The sequence below is a fragment of the Peromyscus californicus genome, unplaced genomic scaffold (genome assembly GCF_007827085.1).
Source record: "Peromyscus californicus insignis strain IS unplaced genomic scaffold, ASM782708v3 Scaffold_7__1_contigs__length_154581171, whole genome shotgun sequence".
Taxonomy (NCBI): Eukaryota; Metazoa; Chordata; class Mammalia; order Rodentia; family Cricetidae; genus Peromyscus; species Peromyscus californicus.
The window spans coordinates 54180402-54205956 of NW_026294595.1; the positions used below are offsets into that span (position 1 = coordinate 54180402).

General features: G+C 41.2%; 1 protein-coding gene across 2 annotated transcripts in view; it reads right to left on the minus strand.

Moving 5' to 3' along the window:
* The window catches only part of Ttn (titin), a 273083-nt gene that overhangs the window by 75210 nt on the left and 172318 nt on the right, over positions 1 to 25555 (minus strand). For both annotated transcript variants that reach the window (XM_052723591.1, XM_052723590.1), the window contains 47 exons: positions 24743 to 25009; positions 23010 to 23107; positions 22181 to 22349; positions 21825 to 22091; positions 21451 to 21717; positions 21087 to 21365; positions 20584 to 20992; positions 20355 to 20479; positions 19980 to 20246; positions 18994 to 19263; positions 18602 to 18904; positions 18202 to 18504; positions 17709 to 17896; positions 17460 to 17574; positions 17068 to 17352; positions 16820 to 16971; positions 15740 to 15887; positions 15416 to 15593; positions 14531 to 14652; positions 14151 to 14438; positions 13752 to 14048; positions 13452 to 13638; positions 12881 to 12996; positions 12497 to 12796; positions 12050 to 12349; positions 11851 to 11956; positions 11539 to 11735; positions 11149 to 11454; positions 10776 to 11054; positions 9876 to 10175; positions 9464 to 9766; positions 8983 to 9345; positions 8366 to 8668; positions 7931 to 8230; positions 7540 to 7836; positions 7155 to 7439; positions 6771 to 7064; positions 5033 to 5332; positions 4637 to 4945; positions 4361 to 4551; positions 3551 to 3980; positions 2047 to 2355; positions 1768 to 1916; positions 1652 to 1684; positions 1429 to 1558; positions 1016 to 1315; positions 605 to 922 (listed from right to left, as the gene is read on the minus strand). In XM_052723591.1, coding sequence (XP_052579551.1) covers positions 605 to 922; positions 1016 to 1315; positions 1429 to 1558; positions 1652 to 1684; positions 1768 to 1916; positions 2047 to 2355; positions 3551 to 3980; positions 4361 to 4551; positions 4637 to 4945; positions 5033 to 5332; positions 6771 to 7064; positions 7155 to 7439; positions 7540 to 7836; positions 7931 to 8230; positions 8366 to 8668; positions 8983 to 9345; positions 9464 to 9766; positions 9876 to 10175; positions 10776 to 11054; positions 11149 to 11454; positions 11539 to 11735; positions 11851 to 11956; positions 12050 to 12349; positions 12497 to 12796; positions 12881 to 12996; positions 13452 to 13638; positions 13752 to 14048; positions 14151 to 14438; positions 14531 to 14652; positions 15416 to 15593; positions 15740 to 15887; positions 16820 to 16971; positions 17068 to 17352; positions 17460 to 17574; positions 17709 to 17896; positions 18202 to 18504; positions 18602 to 18904; positions 18994 to 19263; positions 19980 to 20246; positions 20355 to 20479; positions 20584 to 20992; positions 21087 to 21365; positions 21451 to 21717; positions 21825 to 22091; positions 22181 to 22349; positions 23010 to 23107; positions 24743 to 25009 — 11502 coding nt within the window. The remainder of the gene's footprint in view (positions 1 to 604; positions 923 to 1015; positions 1316 to 1428; positions 1559 to 1651; positions 1685 to 1767; positions 1917 to 2046; positions 2356 to 3550; positions 3981 to 4360; positions 4552 to 4636; positions 4946 to 5032; positions 5333 to 6770; positions 7065 to 7154; positions 7440 to 7539; positions 7837 to 7930; positions 8231 to 8365; positions 8669 to 8982; positions 9346 to 9463; positions 9767 to 9875; positions 10176 to 10775; positions 11055 to 11148; positions 11455 to 11538; positions 11736 to 11850; positions 11957 to 12049; positions 12350 to 12496; positions 12797 to 12880; positions 12997 to 13451; positions 13639 to 13751; positions 14049 to 14150; positions 14439 to 14530; positions 14653 to 15415; positions 15594 to 15739; positions 15888 to 16819; positions 16972 to 17067; positions 17353 to 17459; positions 17575 to 17708; positions 17897 to 18201; positions 18505 to 18601; positions 18905 to 18993; positions 19264 to 19979; positions 20247 to 20354; positions 20480 to 20583; positions 20993 to 21086; positions 21366 to 21450; positions 21718 to 21824; positions 22092 to 22180; positions 22350 to 23009; positions 23108 to 24742; positions 25010 to 25555) is intronic.

The window sequence follows — 25555 nt, forward strand, 5'->3', positions numbered from 1 at the left end:
AAAAATAATTTGCAGAGTTATAAATTCATTTCCATGCTTATTCAGAGGTTCTGATGTGAATTTTTATAAGAAATATAGTTTCTGGTGGAAGCCAAACAGTTTTCTATTTTCTACAAATTTATTATGAGTGTGCAGAAAGGATTGGCACAATTGCAATCAACCAAATCAACACACAGTGATAGTGATGGTAACAATAATTAGAAGAGACTTATTTGTATATGTATCTTATCTTCCAGAACTCAAAACTGAAATGGGTTTTCTCAAATAAAGGGAAAGTCTTGATTAGAAAGATACATTGGTCTTAGCAGGTGCTAAGCAAATTACTAGCTTCCTGCCCCTTTAATTCCCATAATTTCTGAGAGATAAGACAGCTTGCCTTGGAGAAAATTACAAGAAGGAAATTAGATGTGTCTTGTCTATAGTAAAAGCAACATGGAAGGACATTTGCTAATTCTGTCCGTAATGGGGTAATAAGTAGTTGAATAATATGGCAATGCCTACATGAAGCCCATGGAAACACTCTGAAAGATGGATGTACTGTTTTTATATTATTAGATACATAGGAAGGCAATCCCAGAGAAGGAAATTCTCATTAAACACGTACATGTCTGGTCCTTGACAATCACAGGACCAACAGTGGCTGAAGGCTTGCTGACCCCGGCCTCATTGACAGCTTTGACTCTGAACTCATATTCCCCGCCCTCTATGAGGTCTTCAACAGTAAATTCCAACTCTTCCACATCACGCTTATTGCACTGTCTCCATGCTTCTTTCTTTTTCCCGGTAGGGTCCCATGCAAGGCACTCAACAATATAGTGGGTGACAGGAGAGCCCCCATCATTCTTTGGAGGTTTCCATGACAGATGTACCGTGTTCTTTGTGATAAGACCAATCTTGAGTTTAATAGGAGGGTCAGGAGGATCTGTAAAAATGTTTATAGGATTCATTAAGCATGGCTATTAATAATGTAGCTCATTTTTGAGACTGTATCTTAAACGTGTGTTTTGAAACTTACAGATTGGGTCTCTAGCGGTGGTCCTCTGAATGGTTTCTACAGGTGGGCCAATTCCAAAACGGTTTTCTGCTCGCACCCGGAAGAAGTATTGCTGCTCAGAGATGAGATCTGGTACCACAAATGTGGTGCTTCCACAGTTTGGATTGACTTTCGTCCAGGCTTTCCCATCTATAGTCTTCTTCTCAATGACATAGCCTTTGATCCTGTCTCCTCCATCATCATCTGGCATCTTCCATGAGAGTCGGCAACTCCCCCGTGTAATGTCACTAACCTTCAAATCTTTGGGTGGGCCTGGTGCATCTGTTGGTTGTAAACCACAGTGTAAACATTGCAAACCACAGTGTAAACATTGTTCCTTAGATACTGAAAACAACTTGCTCTGATTCTGTAGCAACTATGAATGTCTTTCTTACCCATGACTTTAACTCTGCAGTTGGCAGTTTTCTGTCCTGCTTTATTCTTGGCTGTGATGCTGTATTTGCCTGAGTGAGCTCGAGTACACTCTGGGATAACGATGACAGATGAGTTTTCAGCAGTCTCCAGCTGTACAAAGAAAATTGTAGTTGTATATCGAATGAGATCACAGCATTACTAAGGTCAATCATATTCCTAATTAATTAAGCTATCGCCTCTTACCTGTGCATCTTCAGGTATATCATGAATTCCATCCTATTAGAAAAGAAGACAATTATGTTTTCAATACTGTTTCCGGTTATTCAATGGAAGACACAGGAAAATCATAGACTCATTACCTTCATGGCCTTCTTTGCCTTTCCATCAAATTCCCAAGATGATTTTGGTGTTGGGCGTCCCTTGATGACAGCAGGGATTCTGATCTGTGAGCCAGCTTTACAGACCAGGCAGTCTTGTGCTCCAATGTCAATGAAAACCTCTGGAACCTCTGGAATACATGGGTAATCAGACAGCAGTTAGCTAACACTTCTTAAAGAGGTAACGGCTCCATCTCCAGTACATTAATTCCACAGTATGATCCAAAAAAGGTGAACGCATAAGCTGAGTAAAATGAGTACCTTGAATATCAGTGGCAGGAATCTCTCCAGTTGTGTCGCTGGGTTCAGACTCACCAGCTTCGTTGACAGCTTTCACTCTGAACCTGTACTTCCTGAGCTCTTTCAGATTAGGCACCACACACTCACAGGTAGTGAGAAGTTTATCAGGCTCATTGACTCTCTTCCAGTCAGTGGTACCTTCCTCTTGCATCTCTACAATGTAGCCTTTGATAGGGCTGCCACCGTCTTTGGCTGGAGGTTTCCATGCTAGTGAGATGCTTGATTTTGTTTTATCTTTGACCTCTGGGCAGGAAGGTGGCCCAGGGGGGTCTAATAAGGAACAAACAAATGAACATCACATTGTAAAGTAGTGGAATGCTATTTTTATCTATACCATAAGACTTTTACTATATAAGACTTTTATTGTTGTCTGTTATCATATTAAAATTCAAGTGCTGAAAAAGTATAATAAGAGTGTATTTCTTTTAGTATTAATGCAGAAACAGAAAGCAAACAATCTCTGGGAAAATGATTACTCCTGTCTCTGGCTAGAGCTATACTCTGTGAGCACACCATTGGTGAAAAGAGCTATATTCTGTGAGCACACCATTGGTGAAAAGAGTTATAGTCTGTGAGCACACCATTGGTGAAAAGGTAATTTACTTTTGAGATCCTACTAAAGGGATTCAAAAGTGTATTTTAACTGAAAATTTACTTTCCACAATATGAAAAATTAAAAATATTTTCATCACTAGTTGGGAAAACCTCTGGATACAAACTAATCTCAATGCTCTTTAGGGGCAGAATCAATGTTTCTGCTCACCACATCATAATACTTTTCTGATGGTGTCTAACAATGAAACTCTTTTACCCTGTTGGCCTGTTGTTTTAACACCCCCTACCTTGTGTCTGGTATAGACCCTTGAACAGTCCATGCTCCAAACTAATTTGCCGAATGAATATGTGACTATCTTTTTATATATTTGCTCGCCATAGCATGGAGGTATCTTAAATCTTTGAATGAAAAAATTGAAGTTTTTCTTCAGAGAGTACAATCAGGTATTGTTTAGAAAATGCACTGAATTATGAAATTGTAATTTCTGAGCCGATCTGCTCATATATGATTCAGCAAGACTTTTCATTATTTGACCTCAGATATTTTGCCTGAGAATTTGATGTCTTTGTTCAACAAATACTCAACATTTTACTTTTTTATTAAATTATTACGAGAGTCTGACTGTTCAGTGGGGAAAATGATTTCCAGAGTAGCTAATGAGATAGTTTTGAACCCTTACTTTATAGTGCATTTATCATGTGGTTAATAAAGAAAACAAAAACACTAGTTTGAATCCAAGAGTTTAAAAACCATTTTATGTATATGTATATACATATATATATATGTATATGTATATATATGTACTTACTTCACTATGAATGGTTCTAATAAAAATATGAGAAATTGAAGAGTAACCTACATAGTAACTTTACCCATCAGAAATGAGTCCTAGAAATAAAACATACTTACATATGGGATCTCCTGCAACAGCTGGGTCTGATGGTTCACTGGGAGGGCCGATTCCTGCAGCATTTATTGCCATGGCTCTAAATTGATACTTCACCCCTTCAATCAAACGTGGAACGTTGAATTCCACACCCTTCAGTCCTACTTTGGTTATTGGTGCTCGGCTAACACGTGACCAGTAGGTCCCGCCTTCCTCTCTCTTCTCTAGCCAGTAGCCAGTAATTGGAGAACCTCCGTTGTCCAAAGGAGGAGTCCAGCTCACCAGCATAGACCCCTTGGTGCGTTCTAAGACTTTTGGTTTTCCAGGAGGTCCAGGGAGGCGATAGGGGTCTTGAATGACGACTTTGTCTGATTTGCACTCATCACTGATTCCATATTTATTCACTGCCCTCACTCGGAACTCGTACTGACCATTGGGGATAAGCTTCCAGATCTAGAAATGTAGGTGAATAAAGAAATCAGAACAAATCTGCTTGGACTGATGTTTTATTGATTTTAAAACTCAATTTATTTGGGGATGGATCACCATAAGAAGTAAACACATAGACTTAACTCATAAAAGAGACAGAGGAAAAGAGAACTCTTAAAAAAAACAAGACACTGATTGTGTAGTTTCTAGTGGACTTTGAGTAAGAGAGCAATAAGCAATATTTGCTAAGTGGCCTTATATGCATAGTGATAAGTGTCAAAGTAACAAATAGCTGCTGCATGTATGGAATTTTGAGTTCAATCATTAAATTATAAAGTTATGTTAAAAATGGTATCAAATCAGAATCATGTCCGACTAATGTGCATAAATTTGGAAGCATTTACCCCATATCTTCTCTCAACAGCAGTGTTGGTGACTTCTTCCCATTCAGACTTTTTCCTGCTGGCGTCGCGTTTGTCAATAATGTAATGGGTAATTTCACTGCCACCATTGTCTAGAGGGGCATCCCATGTCAGATAGCAAGACTCAGCTTTAATGTCAGTAACAGCGAGGTTTCTGGGTGGAGATGGGCGATCTGGAAAGGAAGTGTAGCAGGGACTGAGAAGTCATTCTTCAACAGGGGGTGGCTTGCTTCCCCACACAGGTGTCAAGTCACTTACCATACACTTCCACGTGAACGTTGCGGAATACGGAGCCAAGACGATTGGAAGCAGTAATGGTGTAAGTGCCCTTGTCCTCTCGGACCGCTTTGGGGATACTCAGCTCAGTCTTGGCCTCACTTCGGGATACTTCTTCTTTGGTTATTTTAAGTGCATCAGTGGGTTTCTCAATCACTGTTTCGTTCTTGGACCACTCAATCTTAGGCATGGGGAGTCCTGTCACATCCGCAGGGATGTTAACAGGCTCTCCTGCCTTAACTTTGATAGTGTCTCCTCGAACAGCCAGGCGCAACTTAATAGTTGGAGGGACTGCAGAGAGAAGAGGGAAAAAGTCTTAAGACTGTTTCCACAAGTCACCATCAAGGGCATTAGTGGTATTATGTATGGAATCCATACCTTCATCATCTTGTATGACTACATTGAGAGGCAGGGATGGCTCACTTTCACCAATGTCATTGACGGCTTTGACACGGAACTCATACATTTGGTGGTCATCGAGATTGTCAACCAGAAATGATGTGGTTGGGCAGAGTCTCTTGTTAACTCTTTCAAAGTCAGGTTTGTCATGGCGGCGTTTTTCAATGATATATCCTTGGATGGGACTGCCACCATCACTGCGGGGCTCTTTCCAGTCAAGCGTGATAGTGGATTTTGTCCTTTCTGTATATGTGAGCCTTTCGGGAGATGTTGGAGGGCCTTAAAGTGGAAGCAATTGAAAATGTTGAGTATGAAACAGGTATTTCACTTCTGTTTGTGTGAAAAATAGATTAAATGGCATTTTCAGAATCCTTTTCCAGACACACCAGTCACAACAATAATAGCCCTTCTCAATAACAACATTTTATTTCTAGTGAATGTCTCCTCAAAATCACTAATTAAAAATTAAAAAGTCAAGGATATGTGTATATGTGCTTTGTATTTAGTATTTTGGATTGTTTGCCCACAACACTGACAAAACTTCTAATCCTACCAAGCTAGGGAAATAGATGTGTAAAGCTCTGCTTTGAATGCCAGCAGAGAACAATGTGGTTTTTCTCTTTTGTGGCCAGACAGTAGATATGGTTGCTGAACAGCCTTTGAGTCATACTGCCTCAGTGGAAAGATCATTTATGAAATACCACAAAGGTTTTGTGTCCTTAGGAATAGGCTCTGACTGGCGTAACCAGATCTGTCCCATTCTAGCTGATTGCTACGACAGACAGAAGCCAGAGAATCCCACCTCTATTCTGAGGCCTCTAGCACAACCTGAAATTAGTGGACATTATGGGGTGATTGAAACTGATAGGATGTAATTCTTATTTTTTTCCAGGTGTGGTAGTGGAAGAGAATCTCCTGTTTCTTGAGGAGTGGGTTTTCCTCTGGGACATCACTTTAAGAGGGACATAACTGTGTATTAACATAACTGTGTATTACCAAGTGTGCATAATTTTAGTGTTTAATTTTAGCTTCTGGGAGACTTCCTCTGGTTGGTTTTCTATTCTTTGAGGGCTCTTTCTGATTGGGGGTCTCCCTCCCCTTCCAGTATGAAGACTTCTTAGTAGTGTAGTAAACTAAATCACTTATCCTATGACAACTATCTGCCCCATGATTTTTTTTTTATAGAAAAGCAGTGAATTCTATATAACTATCAGATCATTTTTATTTATTTATTTGGTTTTTTGAGACTGGGTTTCTCTGTGTAGCCTTGGCTGTCCTGAGACTCACTCTGTAGACCAGGCTGGCCCCAAACTCACAGAGATTTGCCTGCTTCTGCCTCTCGAGTGCTGGGATTAAAGATGTGTGCTACCAATGCCAGTCCAGATTGTTATATTTAAATATCCTCTACTATATTGGTAATATTGAATGCTTCTAAATTATTTGAATTATTTGTAGGTTATTACCAAGACTTTGTAGATCCAAAAATTTTGGCACAGAAAACTGCATAATTTATAAATATAAAGCAAAATTACATGGAAATTGAGTAAATATGGTATCTTTAAAATTGCTAATAGATATTTGATTTTCTTTTATGACCCTCTAGTTAGTCAAAGACCTTGAGACTGTTGATATGTAAGCCATAATCTCAGCAAATACTTGGCTTATCTATAAGCAGAATAGTATTTATGTAGTAAACATAGTGAAAGTCTTTCCTTACCTAGTGGATCGACTGCAAGAATTGGTCCTATTTCAACAGGAGGCCCACAGCCAAACTTGTTCTTGGCGATGACACGGAACTTGTATTCTTGTCCCTCTATGAGACCTGTGATGTCACACTTGGATCTCTCAGTCTCAATGGGTTGTCTCCAAGTGTGCATCTTGGCATCTTTTCTTTCAATTATAAACCCTGTGATTTCACTTCCTCCATCGTCTGCTGGATCAGACCAATTAAGCAGACACATCTTTCTGTTTGTCACAACAGGTTTTAGGTCAAGAACTGGACCAGGGACATCTGGACAATAAAAACAGTAACAAACAAATCAATGTAGTAAAATCACATGACATGGAAAAATCCTATGAAATTCCACGAAACGTTCCTTACCGAACACTTCAACCCGGACTGCTGCAAATTTGGAACCACAGCTGTTTGTTGCTGTGATCACATATCTGCCATGGTCTTTTCTCAACGCATCCTTGATAATTAGTTCAGATTTGGTTCCAACATTCTCTATCACAACACGCTCTTTATCCAGCTCCCCTTCTTCTATGGTCCAGACTTTTGTGGGCACAGGACGGCCGGTCACTACTGCTGGGATTCTGAGAGTCTTCCCAGCCATGATTTGTATTCCACCCTTGACAGAAACATCCAGTTCCACAGTTGGAGGCTCTGTTGAAGAAGAATAGCCATATATGTTAGTTCAAGGAAGAAGAAAATAGAGCCCCATGTTGGGAAATAACCATTGTTTTCCCAGAAAACTTTTAAGTACCTTGTGGTTCAGCCACAGTAACAGGTTCTGTTTCTCCAGGTGGTCCTTCGCCTGCCGCATTGACAGCACTCACTCGAAGTTTGTAGTCAGCACCCTCCCGGATTTCTTTGACAGTGAACTGACGGACTTTGATCATCTTCTCCGTGCAGCGTGACCACTCATTTGTGCCCACCAACTGCTTATCCACAAAGTAGCCAATAATCTCCCCGCCACCATTGAAAGCTGGGGGTTCCCACTCCAGCTCGATGGTTGTAGAGCTTGTATCAGCAACTCTGGGGACAGGTGGCCCAGGTGGAGCTAGAAGGAATGCAGAATACACAGGTCAAATTCACCGGTGGTCTCCAAATGTGGGTTAGACTACTCGCTCACGCTTTCTTCTTGAGTTACTCACAGATTGGATCACGAGCTGTTTTAGGATCTGAAGGTGGGCTGAACTTCCCAGGTCCAGCAGCATTCTCAGCACAGACTCGGAAGACATAGGTGAGTCCTTCTAGTAAGCCATCTACCTTGGTTTTCAAAGAACTGAGGGGGGTTTTGTTGACACGAGACCAGTGTGTACTATTGACCTCACGCTTTTCAAGCCAGTAGCCCAAGATGGGGCTGCCATTATCCTTTGGTTCGTTCCATTTTACTAGCATACTGCTGCTGGTGACATCTTCCACAGTGGGTTTATCTGGTGCATCAGGTGGTTCTGATAAAAAAAGAAAACATATTTGAATTATATAGTATGACATAAAACCAATTTTTACAAAATGGTAAATTTTGGTAATGTAAACATTGAAGTATATGGTGAAAAGGCCAACTTAAGATGCTAAAAGAACCTTACCAAATGGATCTTTGGCTAAAAGTGGCTTTGAAACACATGGCGGTCCAGGTCCCAGCCTATTTTCAGCTCTCACACGGAAGAGGTACTCCTTTCCTTCAATCAGTTTTGTTACTGAATATTTGCAGTGTCTGAGCGTCGAAGTGATAACAATCCATTCTGAGTCAGGTTTGGTCTTGTCTTTCTTTTCCAAGGTATAGTTAATGATTTCACTGCCACCGTCATCAAGGGGTGGTTCCCATTTACAGAGGACAGAGTTCTTTCTAATATCCTCAAATACAAAGTTGATTGGCGGTCCTGGTGTATCTAATATTTCAAAGGAGATCAGTGATTACAGTTTTGTATAGACCTGGCTGCTATGGAAAATGTAAATGTTAGTATGATCTTTTGGTGTAACTTCTAGTTTTTCCATAACTATCTTTGTATTACATTAGCTAACAAATAACAAGGTCAGTTGATTTTTTTTTTCAATAGTGCCGGCTTAGGTGACAAAATGTAACAGAATTATTTGCTGAAGCCGTTTCATTTAATGAGTTCCCAAACTCCTTATTTGTATGTCTTGTTAAAACTCTGACATAGGTTTTCTTTCTCCTGTGGAAAACGTAGTTTTAACTACTTACCTAACACACTGACAGTGCAAGGAGCTTTGGCAACACCATGGTCGTTCTCAACTTTGATCATGTACTGGCCGTGATCGGGGCGCACAGAGTCACGGACACGCAGCTGAGATTCTCCTTGTTTGCTGTTGTTGATGCTCAGCCGCTCTGTCAGGGGCGAGGAAAACGGCTCCTCTTCTTCAGCCTCACCCTTCTTCCTCCTAACTGGGGGTGCCACTCGCTTCTTCATTTCCTCTGGTACAATGACATTTTCATCTTTTATCCAGGTGATTGTTGGGTAAGGTGAACCAGAAATGGTTGCATCCAGTGCTATTTCATCACCCCGTTTTACTTCCAGGCTTGTTTTGAGGATGACTTTTGGGGCATCTGTAATGATTAAAAGCCAGAATTGTTCTTCATTCGTGACAAAACAAGAATCCCATTTATTTTACAATGAGGAAGTAGCACCCGTCACCACCCTCCCCCCCAAAAAAATAAAACATACCAATAGGATCTACAGCTTTGGTTGGGGGAGTGGCCCGAGAAGGTTCACCAATACCGGCAGCATTCTCTGCTCGCACACGGAATTGGTACTCTTTTCCCTCCTCGAGGCCTTTTGCTGTATAGGTCAGGACAGGTACCAAATGTTCATTGCATCTCTTCCATCTATCTTCACCCTTAGCAATCTTTTCTATGATGTAACCCATTATCTTGCTTCCTCCATCATACAAGGGTGGCTTCCATGTGATAGTCATTGCCTTAGCTGTAGGATTATGAACCTCAACATCTACAGGTGGATCAGGCGGTTCTGATGAACAAAGAAAAGCACCTATTACTACTAGAGAAACCAATTAATGCAAACACAATAATTATCATATATTCTATCCTAACCATCATATGTCTGTGTTCCAACTTACGCTTTGGATCTTGAGCAATGACAGGATTCTTGAGTTCAATATATTCGCCTCCACCAATCTTGTTGACTGCTTTTACCCGGAAGAAGTATTCACCATTGGGTATGAGATCCTTTACGGTCCAAGACAGTTTGTTCTCACCAGACATGACTGGTATGTATGTTCTCCTCCCAGCTTCTCTACGTTCCAGGACATAATGGAGAATTGGGCTTCCGCCATCATATTCTGGAGGCTCCCATGTTAACTTACAAGAACTCTTGGTTATGTCGCTTGCTTTAATATCTTTGCATGGACCAGGTAGACCTGTTATATATAAAATGGATAATGACTATCACAAGCTTGAAAAATTATCATTTGAATAGTGAACTTTATCCAATTTGGCATATATACATTTTGGATAGGGTAATCTTTTCTGTGCTACTATCTCTCAGAACACAAGACATTTAGTATCTTTGTCCCCCATCTATTATTAATCAGAAGGATTAGCCCTTGAGTCTTTGTGTTAAGCAAAATTGCTCCATTAATTCAAACTACTACCAGGGGATGGTCATAAAGGACAGAAAAATCTTATTATTCTTGAAGGGGAAGACTATAGGAAACTGAATTTACATAATCTAGAAAGAAATATTGATTACTGAAATATTCCTTAGGTGTGCTAGATATTTTATTTAAATTAGTATTTCATATGCAAATAATTAAAACAAATAAATTAATCAGAGTTTAATTATCAATTTAATGTCTTCAAAATTACTTTACTTTTCAAATGGAAATAAGTAACCTGAGGGACTGTTCAGTTTACAAATACCAGTTCTGGAAGCCATTTGTACAGACCATCACAAGGCTAGCTATTATAATTCCTGGAACATATGAAGAATGCCTGATGTTTCATTACAGAATTGTTACCTATGACTTTGACATTGATTGAAGCGGTTGCTGAGCCAAGCTTATTCTCCAGGGTGATGGTGTAAACTCCAGCATCTGCATGGACACTCTTGGGAACCTCAAGGTGTGCAGAGATGTGGTCATTCTTCATGGTTAATCTGTCACTTGCTTTGACTTCTTTGCCATCTTTATGCCAGCTCACAGTTGGCACTGGGACAGCTCTGAAGGGCACAGGGATGCTTAACTTTTCACCTTCGATAACAACAATGTCATGAGTCTCTAGATCAATTGTTGGTTTGCCTACAAAACACCAAGGGATGGGGGAAATACGTTAAAATGCAATGGTCAGGAAGAAAGCATGTATTATTAACTCTGAAGGATAGCGAATGCTTACAGTCGGGGTCTTTGGCAACCACGTTTTCTGAGATTTCAGATGGCTCACTGACACCTACAGCATTGACAGCTCTCACTCTCAGAACGTATTCTTTGTCGGGAACAACTCCCTCTTCAACCTTGAACTTCAAATCTTTGACTGGGCGAGAATTAACCCGCATCCATTTCTCGGTGCCTACCGGACACATCTCAACATGGTAGCCTATGATAGGACTGCCGCCATTTTTCTCTGGAGGTTTCCAAGCAATGGCAATGTGTTTTCTCCCAGCATCAGTCACATGCAGATCAAGAGGAGGTGAGGGAGGACCTGGGAAGACAGCAGCAAAGCCTTTACCTCACAGTCTCATGTCAGGCCCTAGACAATCTCCTTTGAAGGATCAGTACAACTTACTTGTCGGGTCTTCAATGGACAGGATTTCTGTGGGCTCACTTGGATGACCGACTCCTGCTTCGTTTTCAGCCCGAACTTGAAACTGGACTTCTGTCCCTTCGATGACATCAGTTACCCTGAAGTTACAGTCAGGGCCTGAGGTCTTTCCAGCTTTTACCCAACGGGTGCCTAGTTTTTCCTTCTTCTCAATGATGTATCTGTTGAAAAAAACAAAGCATCCCATTCAGCATTAAGAAAAACAGAAGTTGATCGTGTATATCCATGTTTGACATTTTTTATAGTGAGGAAAAAAAAAAAACACTGAAGCTCTACCTCTGTATTGGTCGTCCACCATCATTTTTAGGTGGCTCCCACTTTAAGTCAACATGTCGCTTTGTCACATCAACCACCGTCAGGGCATAGGGAGGTCCAGGGGTGGCTGAAGACAAAAGAATCAACCGTTAGAAAAACCGGAGGGAAAATGTATAACTTGCTACAGGTGCTGTTGCAAAGACTGAGCTGCGGTGCTTACTGAAGGTGTCTTTGGCCAGGACGGAATCCCCGATTTCGGTGTAGTCGCTTTGCCCTATGGCATTTTCTGCAGCCACTCGGAACACGTACAGGGAGCCCTCTGTCAGCGGGGTTACCGTGCACTTCGTCTCCTTGACAGTGGTGTCCACCGTTTGCCAGCCTTTGCGCCTCACATCTCTCTTCTCCACGATGTAGTTGGTGATGGGTGACCCTCCGTCTTTCTCAGGCACTGTCCATTTTAGGTCAGCTGAATTTTTTGTGATATTAATCACTTCGAGCCATCGAGGTGGTGATGGAGGATCTGAAGAGGAAGACATACTCCATTTTATTCTTTACCACATGTTCTCATAGTCACAATGAAACAATAAGGTAAGATGGGAATAATAGTAGTGAGGTTTAAATTTTCCCTTAGACTGGAGTTTTCAGATAGATCTTAAGAGTGACTTACATAGTTTCTCTCGGCAAAGCACAGGGTCACTGGGGTCACTGGGCTCGCTCTCTCCAGCCTTGTTCACAGCTCTCACTCGGAATGAGTATTCCTGCCCTTCCATTAGCCCTGTGAGCAAATGCTCAGTGGTCGGAACCCCCTCAGCCACTCTGACCCAGTCGTCTGTTCCAGTCTTTAGCATCTCAATGACGTAAGACTCAATCTTTGCCCCTCCATCATGTTCTGGCTTGGTCCAGTTCAATACTAGTGATGTTTTGCCTATATCCTTTACAGTTGGCTTCCCAGGGGGCCATGGAGGATCTGCAAGCCAATGACATTATTTGTTTTTCCAAAGGAAGTTGATATATCCCTCAAAACAGCCACAGAAAGTTATATAAATAATACCTATGGGATCCTTTATTAAGATTGGCTCAGTTGATCTACTGGGTTTTCCAGGTCCAGCCAAATTTTCAGCCAGCACACGGAATCTGTACTTTTTCTTATTGGTGAGACCTTTCACTCTGGAGCAGGGACAAGGTAACATCATGGTAAGAAGTGGTAACCTACGTACTATACATATAAGAGGCTAATTTATTTAAATAGTGAGAATCAATTTGTTAATTTAACTGAAAATACTTCAACATAAAATTTAAAATTATTTTTAACTGTACCATCACATTCTTTATATTGGGCCAAATATATCTCTCAAATTATAACTATCATTATCAGTTACCATAATATATTAGAAGACCAAATGTTTTGAGACTCCTAGAAAGTTACTATTTTAGAGATAACAGGTATGTGCCATTGGATGGTATTTGTGTCGTTTAAGAATTCCGTGCCAATAGGCAATAGAAGTAAAAGTGATTAAAATCTCTAAATTTGTACTCACACAAGCTCACAAGGAATACTCAAGTGCAAACAACCGAGTATGTTGCTATTTTCCAACACGATGGAGCTGCAGGGTGGGGCTTACCTGTATGTTGTGTCCTTTACTGGCATTTTATTGCATCGGACCCATTTATCAGTGTCCGGATCTAATCTTTCCACCCAGTACCCAGTGATGGGGCTGCCGCCGTCATCATCCGGCTCACACCATGTGAGGGTCACTGCGTCTTTAGTGATGTCAGAGGGTTCTAGGCGCGTTGGAGGGCCAGGCGGATCTACAGACAGGATAATGACATAAAAGAGTCATGCTCTGTATCCAACACCTAAATGCAAGATTGACGTAAGTGTCCTTTTTTGTCCTTTGGAGCTAGCAGGTTGAGAATCTTACCAAACTGATATTTGGCTACTATTGGCGCAGCCTGGACTGGTTCACCAACCCCATACATGTTCTCTGCAGCAACTCTGAAGATGTACTCTTTGTTGGGTGTTAATTTGGTTGCCTTGAAGTTGGTGTCCTTAACCGTTGATGAGAGCTTATGCCACACATCGCTGTCTGTTGCCTTTCTCTCCACAACGTAGTTTGTGATCTTAGATCCACCGTCATCTCTCGGAGGGTTCCACGTCAGGAGACAAGACTCATTGGTTACATCTGTGATGTCAAAAGCCGCTGGTGGTCCGGGTTTATCTGTGGATGGTATTACATGGGAAAAAAAAAATGTTTTAAACTGTGTTCTGTTCGAAGAGCCACGGTGAATTTAATCCTTTTAAACAGAAGAGCCCCGCTTACCCAGGACGTTGACTTCCACCACGGCGGTGGCCCGGCCGCAGACGTTCACAGCTTCTATGATATATGTACCCGTGTCGCTTCTCTTGCTGTCCGTGATTGTCACTGTGGACTTCTTAGGGACGTTTTCAATGGTGATTCTTTGGTCTGGCTTCAGCAGGGTGTCAGCCTTTGTCCAAGTTATTTTAGGCTCAGGCTTTCCAGTCACAGTGGCCGGAAGCTCAATCTTTGTGCCAGCTTTCACAGTGAGACCAGCAAGGAGCTTCACATCCAGGAAGATCTCAGGAGCCTCTGCATTGGAAAAGATTATTCATGTCCTTAGCATGTTCAAGCAGGCAAGGCCAGAGGCCTGACCGACAAGACAAGAAAGGAATGATAAATACCCTGCGTGTCCACCGCTTGGATTTCTTCTGTGGGTTTGCTTGGCTTGCTAGCCCCTTGCCTGTTCAAGGCTTTCACGCGGTAGGCATACCATTTGCCTTCCTCAAGACCTGTCACTTCCATTCTGTCAGGAAACAAAATAGGGGGTTTATTGTCATGCAGAAAATCTATTACACTTACAGTTATGTAGTATAGTTATTTTTCTAAAATTCCTACCACTAACATAGTCCTGGCTTTTAAATGAAGTATCTGGACTGTGGGGAGAGGAGGAAGCCCTGAATGTGTCAGGAATGGATGAAATCCTGATGAACTGTGTTGTTCACATGAGCAGAACCATGTCCTCAGACCCATGGAAATGGCAGAGGCTTCCTCTGGTCTAAGTGCCAGTGTTGACAAACAACTGACCTTTAGGTAAGACTAGTGAATCCAAACTGTCAACACAGGTTCTTCCTCCGGGATGTTTACATCGCCCCACCCAGACCTCCCACTGAGACCATCTAACCCCTCCCCTTTTTTTGCTGTCCATAATAAACCTGCTGGGGTTGCTGGTAGCATAGTAGGTGTCCTCTGTTACAGTGAGCACACCCCCATAGGATCACAGCTTTCCTGTGCATATCTGTGTGTCTTCCATTTCTTCATTCCTGTGTCGCCCCAGTCAGGTTTCTGGGACCAAGCTGTGCATGACTGGTGGTTGGTCTTTTCAAGTATCATAACTAATGAAAACCCTGAACAAGGCTATCCACGCTCAGCTGAACTTTGTAAGGCCAGGTATACTAGGGAAATTCTTGGTGAAGAAAGTTAACATTTAACCTTGCCCAGGTAAAATCCTTTCTAGTGAGTAGGAATCACAATTATTCATGTGTCCAACTTAAAAAACAAACACCTACTTTGTGTCTGCAACAGGCTCTCCGCAGGCAACCCACTTATCAGAACCACGCGGGCATTTTTCAACTATATATCCTTTGATACGTGAGCCGCCGTCATTTTTAGGAGGATCCCATGTCAGGAAGATGCTCTTGGCAGTTCGGTCTCTCCATTTAACATTCTCTGGTGGGTCAGGTACCGCTGTAATATTTAAAGGAGGGCATTAATCTTAGACAGGCTGCTCACCAGTTAGCTCCACGCTACAGCCTGTGCATCCATCCCCCCGCCCAACTTCAACGCCAGGTCTAAAGCCAAAAGTAGGTAACACAGACCAGACGTGCACTCACTTGCAGGAGCAGACATATTCACAGGTTCATCCGTATATGCAGGTTCCCCAGGGCCACACTTGTTTCGAGCACAGACTTTGAACAGATACTCCTTTCCTTGAACAAGGTCAGGAACTGTGAACTCTAGATCAGTCACGAAGTCCATAACCTGGGACAAAGACATAGCTCATTGATTACCTTCCTCGAGTATTTCCTCAAGTTAAAAGATTTTTTTACCATGAGTACAGATACAAACTATTTGTTCTTTAAGACTGGGATTTTCTATTTAGCCCAGGCTGGCCTAGAGACTACTTCTACTGTAGAGTCCAGGTTGGCTCTAAATCCACAGTCCTGCCTTAGCCTCTACAAGCATGTGCCACTATATCTTGCTTACTCTAGAGCTGTTTTGAAGGAAAGCTTAGTGTTAGTCTCATATTAATTTTGTATTGGGGGAAAAACAGCAAGGTGGATTATAATAATATTAAAAATAAATACAGTGAGAAATTCATAGTTTGTGTGCACTAAAAAGATGGTAGTTTGTTTATTAGAAATTTAATTTTAATGAGAGTAATAGTGGGCTGGGGGTGAACTCTGTGATACAGTTGCTGTCTAGCATGTGCAAGCATCTAAATATTATTTCTAGTACTGCAAAATGTGTGCAGTATAGATACATGTAATACACACACACACACACACACACACACACACACACACACACACACTCTCACACACAGTTTATAACCTGCATAAATGGGGGAAACAATGGCAGATGAGGTCAACCAAGGTAAATCTAGTGCAATGAAGAAGAACAGGACCACTGGGGCAATAAGTATTTCTTTTGAAATGGCTTCTAGCTCAGTGGCTACTTATTAGACACAGAGTATGGAGAGAAGCTTTCCTTTATGTGTTAATCCAGCCCAGGTGAAAACAACATGGGACAGCAATAGCAACCCCTGGCTAAATCACCCAAGGAACGTTAAAAAGGGTTTGATACTTTATCACGAGACAAAGGTAAAATGATGTGGCCCGTGGCCCATCTGAATGGCTTCCCGGCCTCCTCCTCTCTTTTCTAAAATTGCTACTTTACTATGTAATGCTCACTTTTGTCCATGTTTTCCGGCTCATTTCTCTCTTTTCAACAACATATCCAGTGAGTGGACTTCCTCCATCATCGTCTGGTGGTTCCCAAGTCAAATGTACAGAATCCTTTGTTATGTCACTAAATTTCAGCTCTTTGGGTGCACTTGGGGGAGCTAATAAAAAAAAAGACAGTGGAAGTCAATATGATTGAAGCCAGTATGTGTCCATACAGCCAAATCACATTAGCTAGCAAAAGTTTAATTCCTTACCGATGACATTGACATCGATTTCTCCAGAAATTGACTTCACAGGATTTTCTAATGTGAGTGTGTAAATACCCTTGTCTGGCCGTTCACTTGGAGAAATGACAAGTTCGGCATAGGCTGATATGGTCTTTATTTTCACACGATCCCCCTCTTCTAGAACTTGATCTCCAAAAGTCCAGGTGGCTTTTGGTCTTGGATAGCCTGTGCTTGGGACCAGGATCTTGATGGGATTTGGGACTATAACTTCCAGACCATCTTTAAATGCACTTAAATCCATTGTTGGTTCAACTACAAAAAAAAAAATCAATGAATTTCTAGTACTATATTTATGTCCCTGGTACACCAAAGAAGGTATGTGTTATTCCCTAATTTAAAAAAGTAAAACGTCTATTTACCAAAGGCGTCATCAGCTGTGAGAGGACCGAGGATCTCAGATGGATCTGAAACACCAGCTGCATTTTCTGCAGATACTCTATATAAATATTTGTTCCCTTTATGCAATCCAGTGACCTAAAATTACAAGTTAGTATATGTTAACATCATATTCATTTAAGCTCATGAACATATCTATCTATCTATCTATCTATCTATCTATCTATCTATCTATCTAACACACACACATATTTAAGATGCAAGCTCCTTACCTTGTAAGTCAGTTCAGGGACAGGCTTCATATTGCAGCGAATCCAGTTATCTTTTCCTTCCTCACATCTTTCAATGATATAGCCCAGTATTGGGCTGCCTCCATCTTTCAGAGGAGGCTCCCATGTGAGCTGAACTGATGATTGCGTCTGATCTGAGGAACTTAGGTTCACAGGAGGACTTGGTCTCTCTAGAATGACAGAAAGATTTGGGACAAACAATTTAATTGAGTGACAATTTATTAAGACGTGGAATAATCCTAACAATCTCATCAAAACAAGTTTATGAACTATGTGGGCACAGTCTTGGCTTTTACAATTTTGTTCTAAATTTTTTGATGCTCTCCCTTTGGTTATGTTTTATTTGATTAGAATTACTTGAATGAACAGATTTAATTCTTTGGTTGCATGCAGTGTTTATTTCCTTTGATGATTATGATGATGATGATAATGACGATGACGATGATGATGATGATGATGATGATGATGATCTTACCTATTGGATCAGCAACTTTGACAAAGGGTGTGGCTGTACTTGGTTTCCCAACTCCGATTCGGTTCTGGGCTCTGACACGGAAACTATACTCCTGTCCTTCGACCACATCAGTGACAGTTGCTGACAGGTCCTCAGCTCTTACTGTCATGGCAGTGTCCCACCTGATAGAAGTCTTGTCTCTCAATTCAATCACATAGTTGGTGATTTCAGCACCTCCATCATACTCTGGTGGCTCCCACGTCAGTGAGACACCAAATCGATTCACATCAGTGATGGTGACATTCAATGGAGGGCCCGGGACATCTAGAGGTCACCACAGAAGAAGCAAACATGAATTTGGGTTATGTTGGGGATAAACACAATGCTAAGATAGTTGGAAATTTACTTAAATACTTCTTACCATATTTACTTCTGGCTTCTACAGGATTGTCAGTTTCTACTGGTTCTCCAGTGCCAACTCTGTTCCTTGCACTCACACGGAACAGGTACTCCACTCCTCCTTTCTGGAGTCCAGTGACGGTAAACTCACAGCTGTCTGCTCGGTCAGTGGCCAGAACCCAGGTCTTTCTCTTGATATCACGTCTTTCAACAACGTAACCTATGATTTTGCTCCCACCGTCTGTTAATGGTTCTTCCCACGCGAGGCTTACTTCACCATCAAATGTTTCTGTCACTTCTAAGTTACGAACAGGCCCAGGAACATCTGTAATTTACAAATCACAGAAGTTTTAGTGGTGCTATGCCTTTAAGCCGTACTGTGGCCAATCAAGTTTGAGTGACTGGGTAGCTTACCAATCACTTGTAAATTGATGAAACCTTCTGCTTTTCCATGCTTGTTCTGAAGCACGATTTTATACCTCCCCTTGTCTTCTTTCTTGGCTTCTAAGATTCTGAAAGAAGTCTGCTCAGCTGTAGTGTCCACAGTTTTTGTAGACAGAGGTTCGTTTTCTTTAAACCACTCAGCTTCTGCTTTGGGGTAGGCATCGTAGGGCACTACCATTGTCAGGGGCTGCCCAGCATCAACCACGAGATCCTGATCAGCTGTCTTGATTTTAGGTGCAGCTAGTGAGAAAGAGCATATGCAAACGTATTTGAGTTATATACTGTAGTCATACTATGGCATAGATTTTTTTTAACTATACATTTGCTAACATCATCATAACCTTGGAAGTATGCTACAGTAATTTTATAGCAGAGAACACTGTGGGAGGGTTATAATAATTCTCCTCTACTCAAACTGTCAGCCTTTAGAAAAAGATGGTTGAAGATGGCATACAACCATTAATATCCAGTCTTCATTAAAAATAGTAAAAGTGGACCTAGAATACAGTGAAATGGGTTTTGCTTTTGTTGTTGAAATTATTTTATAAAATAGGTTTCTGATAAAGTACTGCATACTTAGTTCAGGGTAAATCAGACAATTCTTGTGTACAAAATATACCAATGGGGTTTTTAGAACAACCTATGCAGGCATCTTGGGTCCAGATGAGAATATATGTAAAAGATCCATAGGAGTTGTACAGCAGTGGAGTAAGGGATTGCCCTTAATTCTATAAATTCATGAGCAGCTGCCATGTGCCAGGAATAATCCAGTGGTATGATGTGAATGCCATTAACTTCCTCTTTATAGTAAGAGAAAGCAGAGTATCTAAGACGTAAAATGGGTTTGAAAACCATAGGCTTTCACAAGGAGTATTTTGCTATAACTGTAAAATCTGAAATCTACCTAAGATCTGTGATTTCATGAGAATACTGCAATGCCAAAGAAGGCGACTTACCAGCTAACTCAAGTTTAGCCCTGGCTTCTTTATCTTTGGCAATGAATCTGTATTCACCCTGGTCACGTGGCTTAATATCACAAATCTGTAGCCTGTGTATCTTTCCTTCACTCATCATCTGGTGCTTGTCGCCCTGGACAACAACCATGTTATTTCTAAGCCATTGGACCTCCACTTTATCTTTGTTGAGCTCAGCCAAAAAGATAACATCAGCACCAGGGGCTTCAAGAATATCTTGAGGAGGTCTGATAATCTCAACAGGGATTTCTGGAAAGAAAATGTAAAAATAAAAACATACATATGCTTGTATTTTTTAATCAGCACTGTAAACAATTGTCACTTCAGCTAGAATTATTCTTGAAGCCAATACAATACCTTCTACAAAGAGTCTAGCTCGGGACTTCCTGTCCTCCACACCACAAGCGTATTCACACTCATCTTCCAGCCGACAGTCCTTTATAATGAGTCTGTGGATGCTCCCATCTTTTTCAAATTTGTATCTGAAGGAGAGATTGAATGATTAGTCAGCTTGCAGCCCGAGTATTAGCCTGTCAAAGTGCACACAAAAACAGCAGGGCAAGGGCATCCAAGGCTTTTTGCATACTTTTTGCCTTCCTTGATTTCTCTTCCATTTCTGTACCATTTGACATTGGCTTTCTCTCTGGAGAGCTGGCAAGAAAAGACAGCGTCATCAAACTCTGTGACCGTCTGGTCTTCCAAGTGCTCCACGAATTCCGTTGGGGCTTCTATGATGAGCAGCTCTGCGACGGATTTGTCTTGTCCGGCCGTAACAATGTATTCGCCTTCATCTGGAAAGCCACAGTCCTTGATGATCAGGGAGTGCTTGTACTTATCAATTCGGTATGTTATACGGTTGTCAAAGGCCACTTCTTCTCCATTTTTGGTCCACTTCAGTGTTACGTTGAGACGATTCACCTTGCACCAGAATGTGACTGATTTCTTCTCCATTGTTTCAATATCTTTAAGAGGTTCAACAATCCTAAGATCTTCCTCTGTGATAATAAAGAACAATAATGTTGAATTTAGTTGATTGCATAATATGAACTGCTGGGAAAAAAATTCTCTAGGACCATCTAAGTCACATACCTTCCACTATGAGATTGGCTGCACTTTTAACGTTTTCACCTCTGTGGTTGGTCAAGGACACGTTGTAGTTGGCTTGGTCATCTAGGCGTGCATCCCTGATTCTGAGAGTGTAGACCAGATCTTTTTGGAGAATGATGTATTTGGAACTATCAAATATGGCTTCTTCATTTCTGAACCATTTGGCTTTGGCACCTTCAGTATTGACTTCACAGTTGAAGACAACCTCTTGTTGTTCCTTCACCTTGGTGTCCTTAAGAGGAACTATGATCTTGAGCTTTTCTGTAAACAAGCAGTAAGACTTTGTAGTATGATGAAGGACCAAAACTGCAAATATATCAATCTGAAGAAGCAAGGAAAAACTTACCAATGACTGTCAGGTGAGCTGCGGCTCTGGCAGCCCCAACCATGACTACATAAGTGCCCATGTCTTGTAATGTGGCATCTTTCACAACTAGGACTCTCTTTTTGCCCTCAGCAATGACGTCATATTTATCTCCAGATTCAAGTGTCTGGTCATCCCTCTTCCACTGAACTTCGAAGCTTTCTTTGGAGATAGTGCAGACAAATTCAGCCTTTTCTCCTTCAAGTATTTCAAGGTTTTGAGGCTTTGAGATGAATTCAGCAGCAAGCTCTGGAAAGGAAAAAGTTGGAAGACATTGAAAACGTAGGCATTTGCATCTTAGTTGTTACAGGAATGAATAACTAGAAATAAAATGCCCTTCCCTGAGGTTTTCATACCGTGTACTTTGACCTGGCCGTCTGTCCGAGAACTTGGGAGCCGACAGTTGTAGCCGCCCGCGTCCTCAAGCTGCGCGTTCTGAACAATCAGGATTCTCTTCCTTCCGTCAGTGAGTATTTCAAATCTTCCTGTTTCTATGACCTCCTCGTCCCTTTTGTACCAAATCACGTCCGCCCCAGGCTTGGAGACCTCGCACACCAGTTTGACAGTGTCCCCTTCGCTAACTTCAAGGTTAGCCAGATTTTTTGTGAAGACAGCTTCTTCCTCTGTAGAAAAGAACCCACAGTCATTCAGTAAAACCGGAGGTGGGTTTTCCTGACTAGTACGTGTAGGCGAAGAAAGCCTTCACACTCACCAAGGACCGTCAGCATGCCGGAAGTTCTGGCTGTCCTCACTTCACAGGAATACTCTGCCTCATCATTCAGCAGACATTTGTTGACGACAAGAATCCGTACTGCCCCCTTGGAAATGATGTCATACTTTTTGCCCTTTTTAATCTCTGCACCGTCTTTAAACCACTGAACCTGTATTTTAGGACAAACAGATTTTTTTTCAATCAGTTTTCATGTTGTCCCTCACATTGTAGCCCTATCATGAACTGGGGTCCTGAGGGCTTTTTTAAAAAATTAATCATAAGACATTATAGTATTTATAAAAGAAAACCATGAATAGTATAGTATGTATAAAGGAGGACAGATAAAAAATATAAATAAAAAAACAAGTACACAGCTACAAAGTACTGTTGACCTGCTGTGATACTACTACCAATTATGAAAAAAATAACAGGATTATGCAAGTTTTGAGTCTTAGGGGGCCTTCGATCTCACATAAACAAGCTCCACTGCTGTGGAAACAGACTGAAAGTTGAAGGAATTTGGCAATAATAATAGTTCATGGCAATCAGAAATACTTAGCTAAGATATGGAATCACTACTATTTGATTTTTTTTAAACCTTAAAAAAAATAGCAATTCCAAATGACTCTAAATAAGTATCTTACGTGTTCAAGGTTTTTCTACTGAGTAATACTAAAGAGAAAAATCAGTCCATCTTTCACGCTAAAATAATCTTTAATCTAAAATGGGAGTCAGAGAGAAAATTTAGCTACTTTTTTCTTTCCTTCTAGCTGACTAAAAGTAAACAAAGTTACTTGATAATCTAAGATAACACCATGTAGTCACAGACCTTGGCATTTTCCTTGGAAATTTCACACTCAAACCGAGCTGTTTCTTTTTCTTTAACTTGAAGGTCCGTGAGTGGTCTTAGGAATTCCACGTGAGGAGCTGTAAGAGAATGGCATTGGAATTCAAACAAGGCTCCTGCAAATTTATCCTGATTATTTTCCTGGTATACATTAAGAAAAAGTGACTCTCTCTCCTTCTCTTTTGTTTTTTCAAGACAAGGTTTCTCTGTGTAGCCAGGCTGGCCTCAAGCTCAGAGATCCGCCCGCCTTTGCCTCCCAAGTGCTGGGACTAAAGGCTGTGTGTGCAGCCACCACCCAGCAAGAAGAAGTGACTCCTTTTTGTAGGACTTTTTTTTCTCTTCCCATCTTAATAGATTGCAACTGACGTTGAAATCTCTTGCAGCTTCCATTGGGAATGATGCTTTGCTTTTGAACTTTCTACTTCACGTGCATTGTGTCTTACTGTGCTACCAACTTAGCTCTTTCAAACTGAGATCCATCTCAGCTCTTTTGAATGATTACTGAAGGAAATACCTTCTTTCTTTTGGTACTATACCAGAGTTGAAGGATATTATTATGAAACCAGTAGAATTCAAAGACAATAGTCTGAATTCAAAGACAATAGTCGAAGCCCTGTAATCGGCATGAGTCCAGTTGGAATCACGTATATACAGCTTTTCATGTTTGACTCAGCTTTAAAGATTTCACATGCAAGTCAGGCATGTATTAGTGTGACTGATTTGGCTTTTATATCTGTTGGTTCATGCATCTCCAGAAATCTGACTGCTGCTCTGCAGGATAGGGCAGCTGCCTCCTTGCCCTTCCATCTTTCAGAGCTCCTTACAAGGCCTTTCCAAGTCGACCCTTCTTGATCAGGAGGTTCTCAGACCAACACTAGCTGCTAGGCTTGAAGATAAGACCTCATGGCTGAGCCTTCTCCAAGAGGAAGTAGATGACAAGGGAAGAACCCCCACGGGGCTATTCTGAGGTAAGTGAGAGGGAGGAGCCAAGGCATGGAAAGAGTGACAGTACAAGATGCCAGAAGCACAGTCAAAGCCACTAGGTTTTAGTTGTTGACAGACGAGAAGCAACAGAGCCAAACAAATACCGCACAAAACTATACCATGAAAAATGTTTTGCTGGACAAAGCAAATGAGCTAGCTAGCAGTTGGCATATGGGATAAACGGTTATTTCTCTAACAGGGGAAGAAGCAGTAGTAAAAATGATAGAGTTCTTCATTCAAAGAATCCAGGACTTAAAGAACCTGGGCCTCATTCAGCTTCTCATCCATCCTTATTCTCAGATTGAATTATGTGATTGGGCTTTGTCCTATTACAGTTGTTCTCAAGTATGTTCCTATCTAAAAAACTTTCATTCTCATTTCTCAGATATTCTCCAGGCCTGAAAACTTGTCTTCCTTCCAAATGCAACCAGGGTTCTGTGCTTCTCTTTTGATTCAGTTTGTTTTCATCTCTAGAAGGATATTTGTGCAGTGGGCATAACCACATACAGACAAAGAGCACAGCAGTATAGTGAAAAGTACTTGATACCTTTTTCAAGACCAGACAGAACACAAGAAGGGTTCTAAAGAAACGTGTGCAGTATCAGGTTAGGTTAGCATCCATACTGTAAGTTGCCAAGAATTATGATTAGGCTGAGAAGGGCATGCATAAAGTGTCTTGGTTTTTGGCTACAAAGAGTTGCAAATGCTAAGTCCTGTGGAGGAATACTTACGAACAACATTCAGGTTACAGGAGGTCTTAAAATCCTTAGCATCGCAAGTGTACGTTTTAATATCCTCTGGGGTGCAACCATGTATAATGAGTTTTCTGACCCTGCCATCAGCGATGATGTCATATTTCTTGCTCTTGAGGATTTCTGTGCCATTTTTGAACCATTTCACCTTGGCATTTTCTCTGGACACTTCACACTCCAGTACTGCAGTGGCCTCCTCTTCGACCGTCTGGTCTTCAAGAGGCTTAGTGAACTCAACTGGGGGTTCTGAAAGAATCATACTTATTAGCTGCTTTCCTTCTCCAAGAGTTCCAGAACTTTCTCTGATTCCCCCCTGGCATCTCCAGGGCTGCTTCTGTTCTAAGTTTACTCATTTGTGAAGCTATTTTTCACTTAGCTGTTTTCCTTAAATAATGATGTTTTATCATTATTCATACATACAGAGGAAAAATCCTTTCTGGTTTTTTCCCCCTCCCCATGGCTAGCCTGGAAACTCATTATGTAGACCAGGCTGGTTTCAAATTTGTGGCAATCCTTCTGCCTCTGCCTCTTCAGTGTTAGGCTTAAAAAATAATTATAAAATAATTATGAAACATAAAGGAAATAATGGCCAACATTTTCATAAAATGGGTTGGCAAAAATTATTTCACCAGTTGTTTTTGGAACGAGTTGAAAATACAATAACAGAGACAAAAAGTATATTTAAAATTCATGTTAGTTTTTTTTGTTGTTGTTGTTTTCTAAGACAAGTATTCTCTGTGTAGCCTTGACTGTCCTGGAACTCACTCTGTAGACCAGGCTGGCTTTGAACTC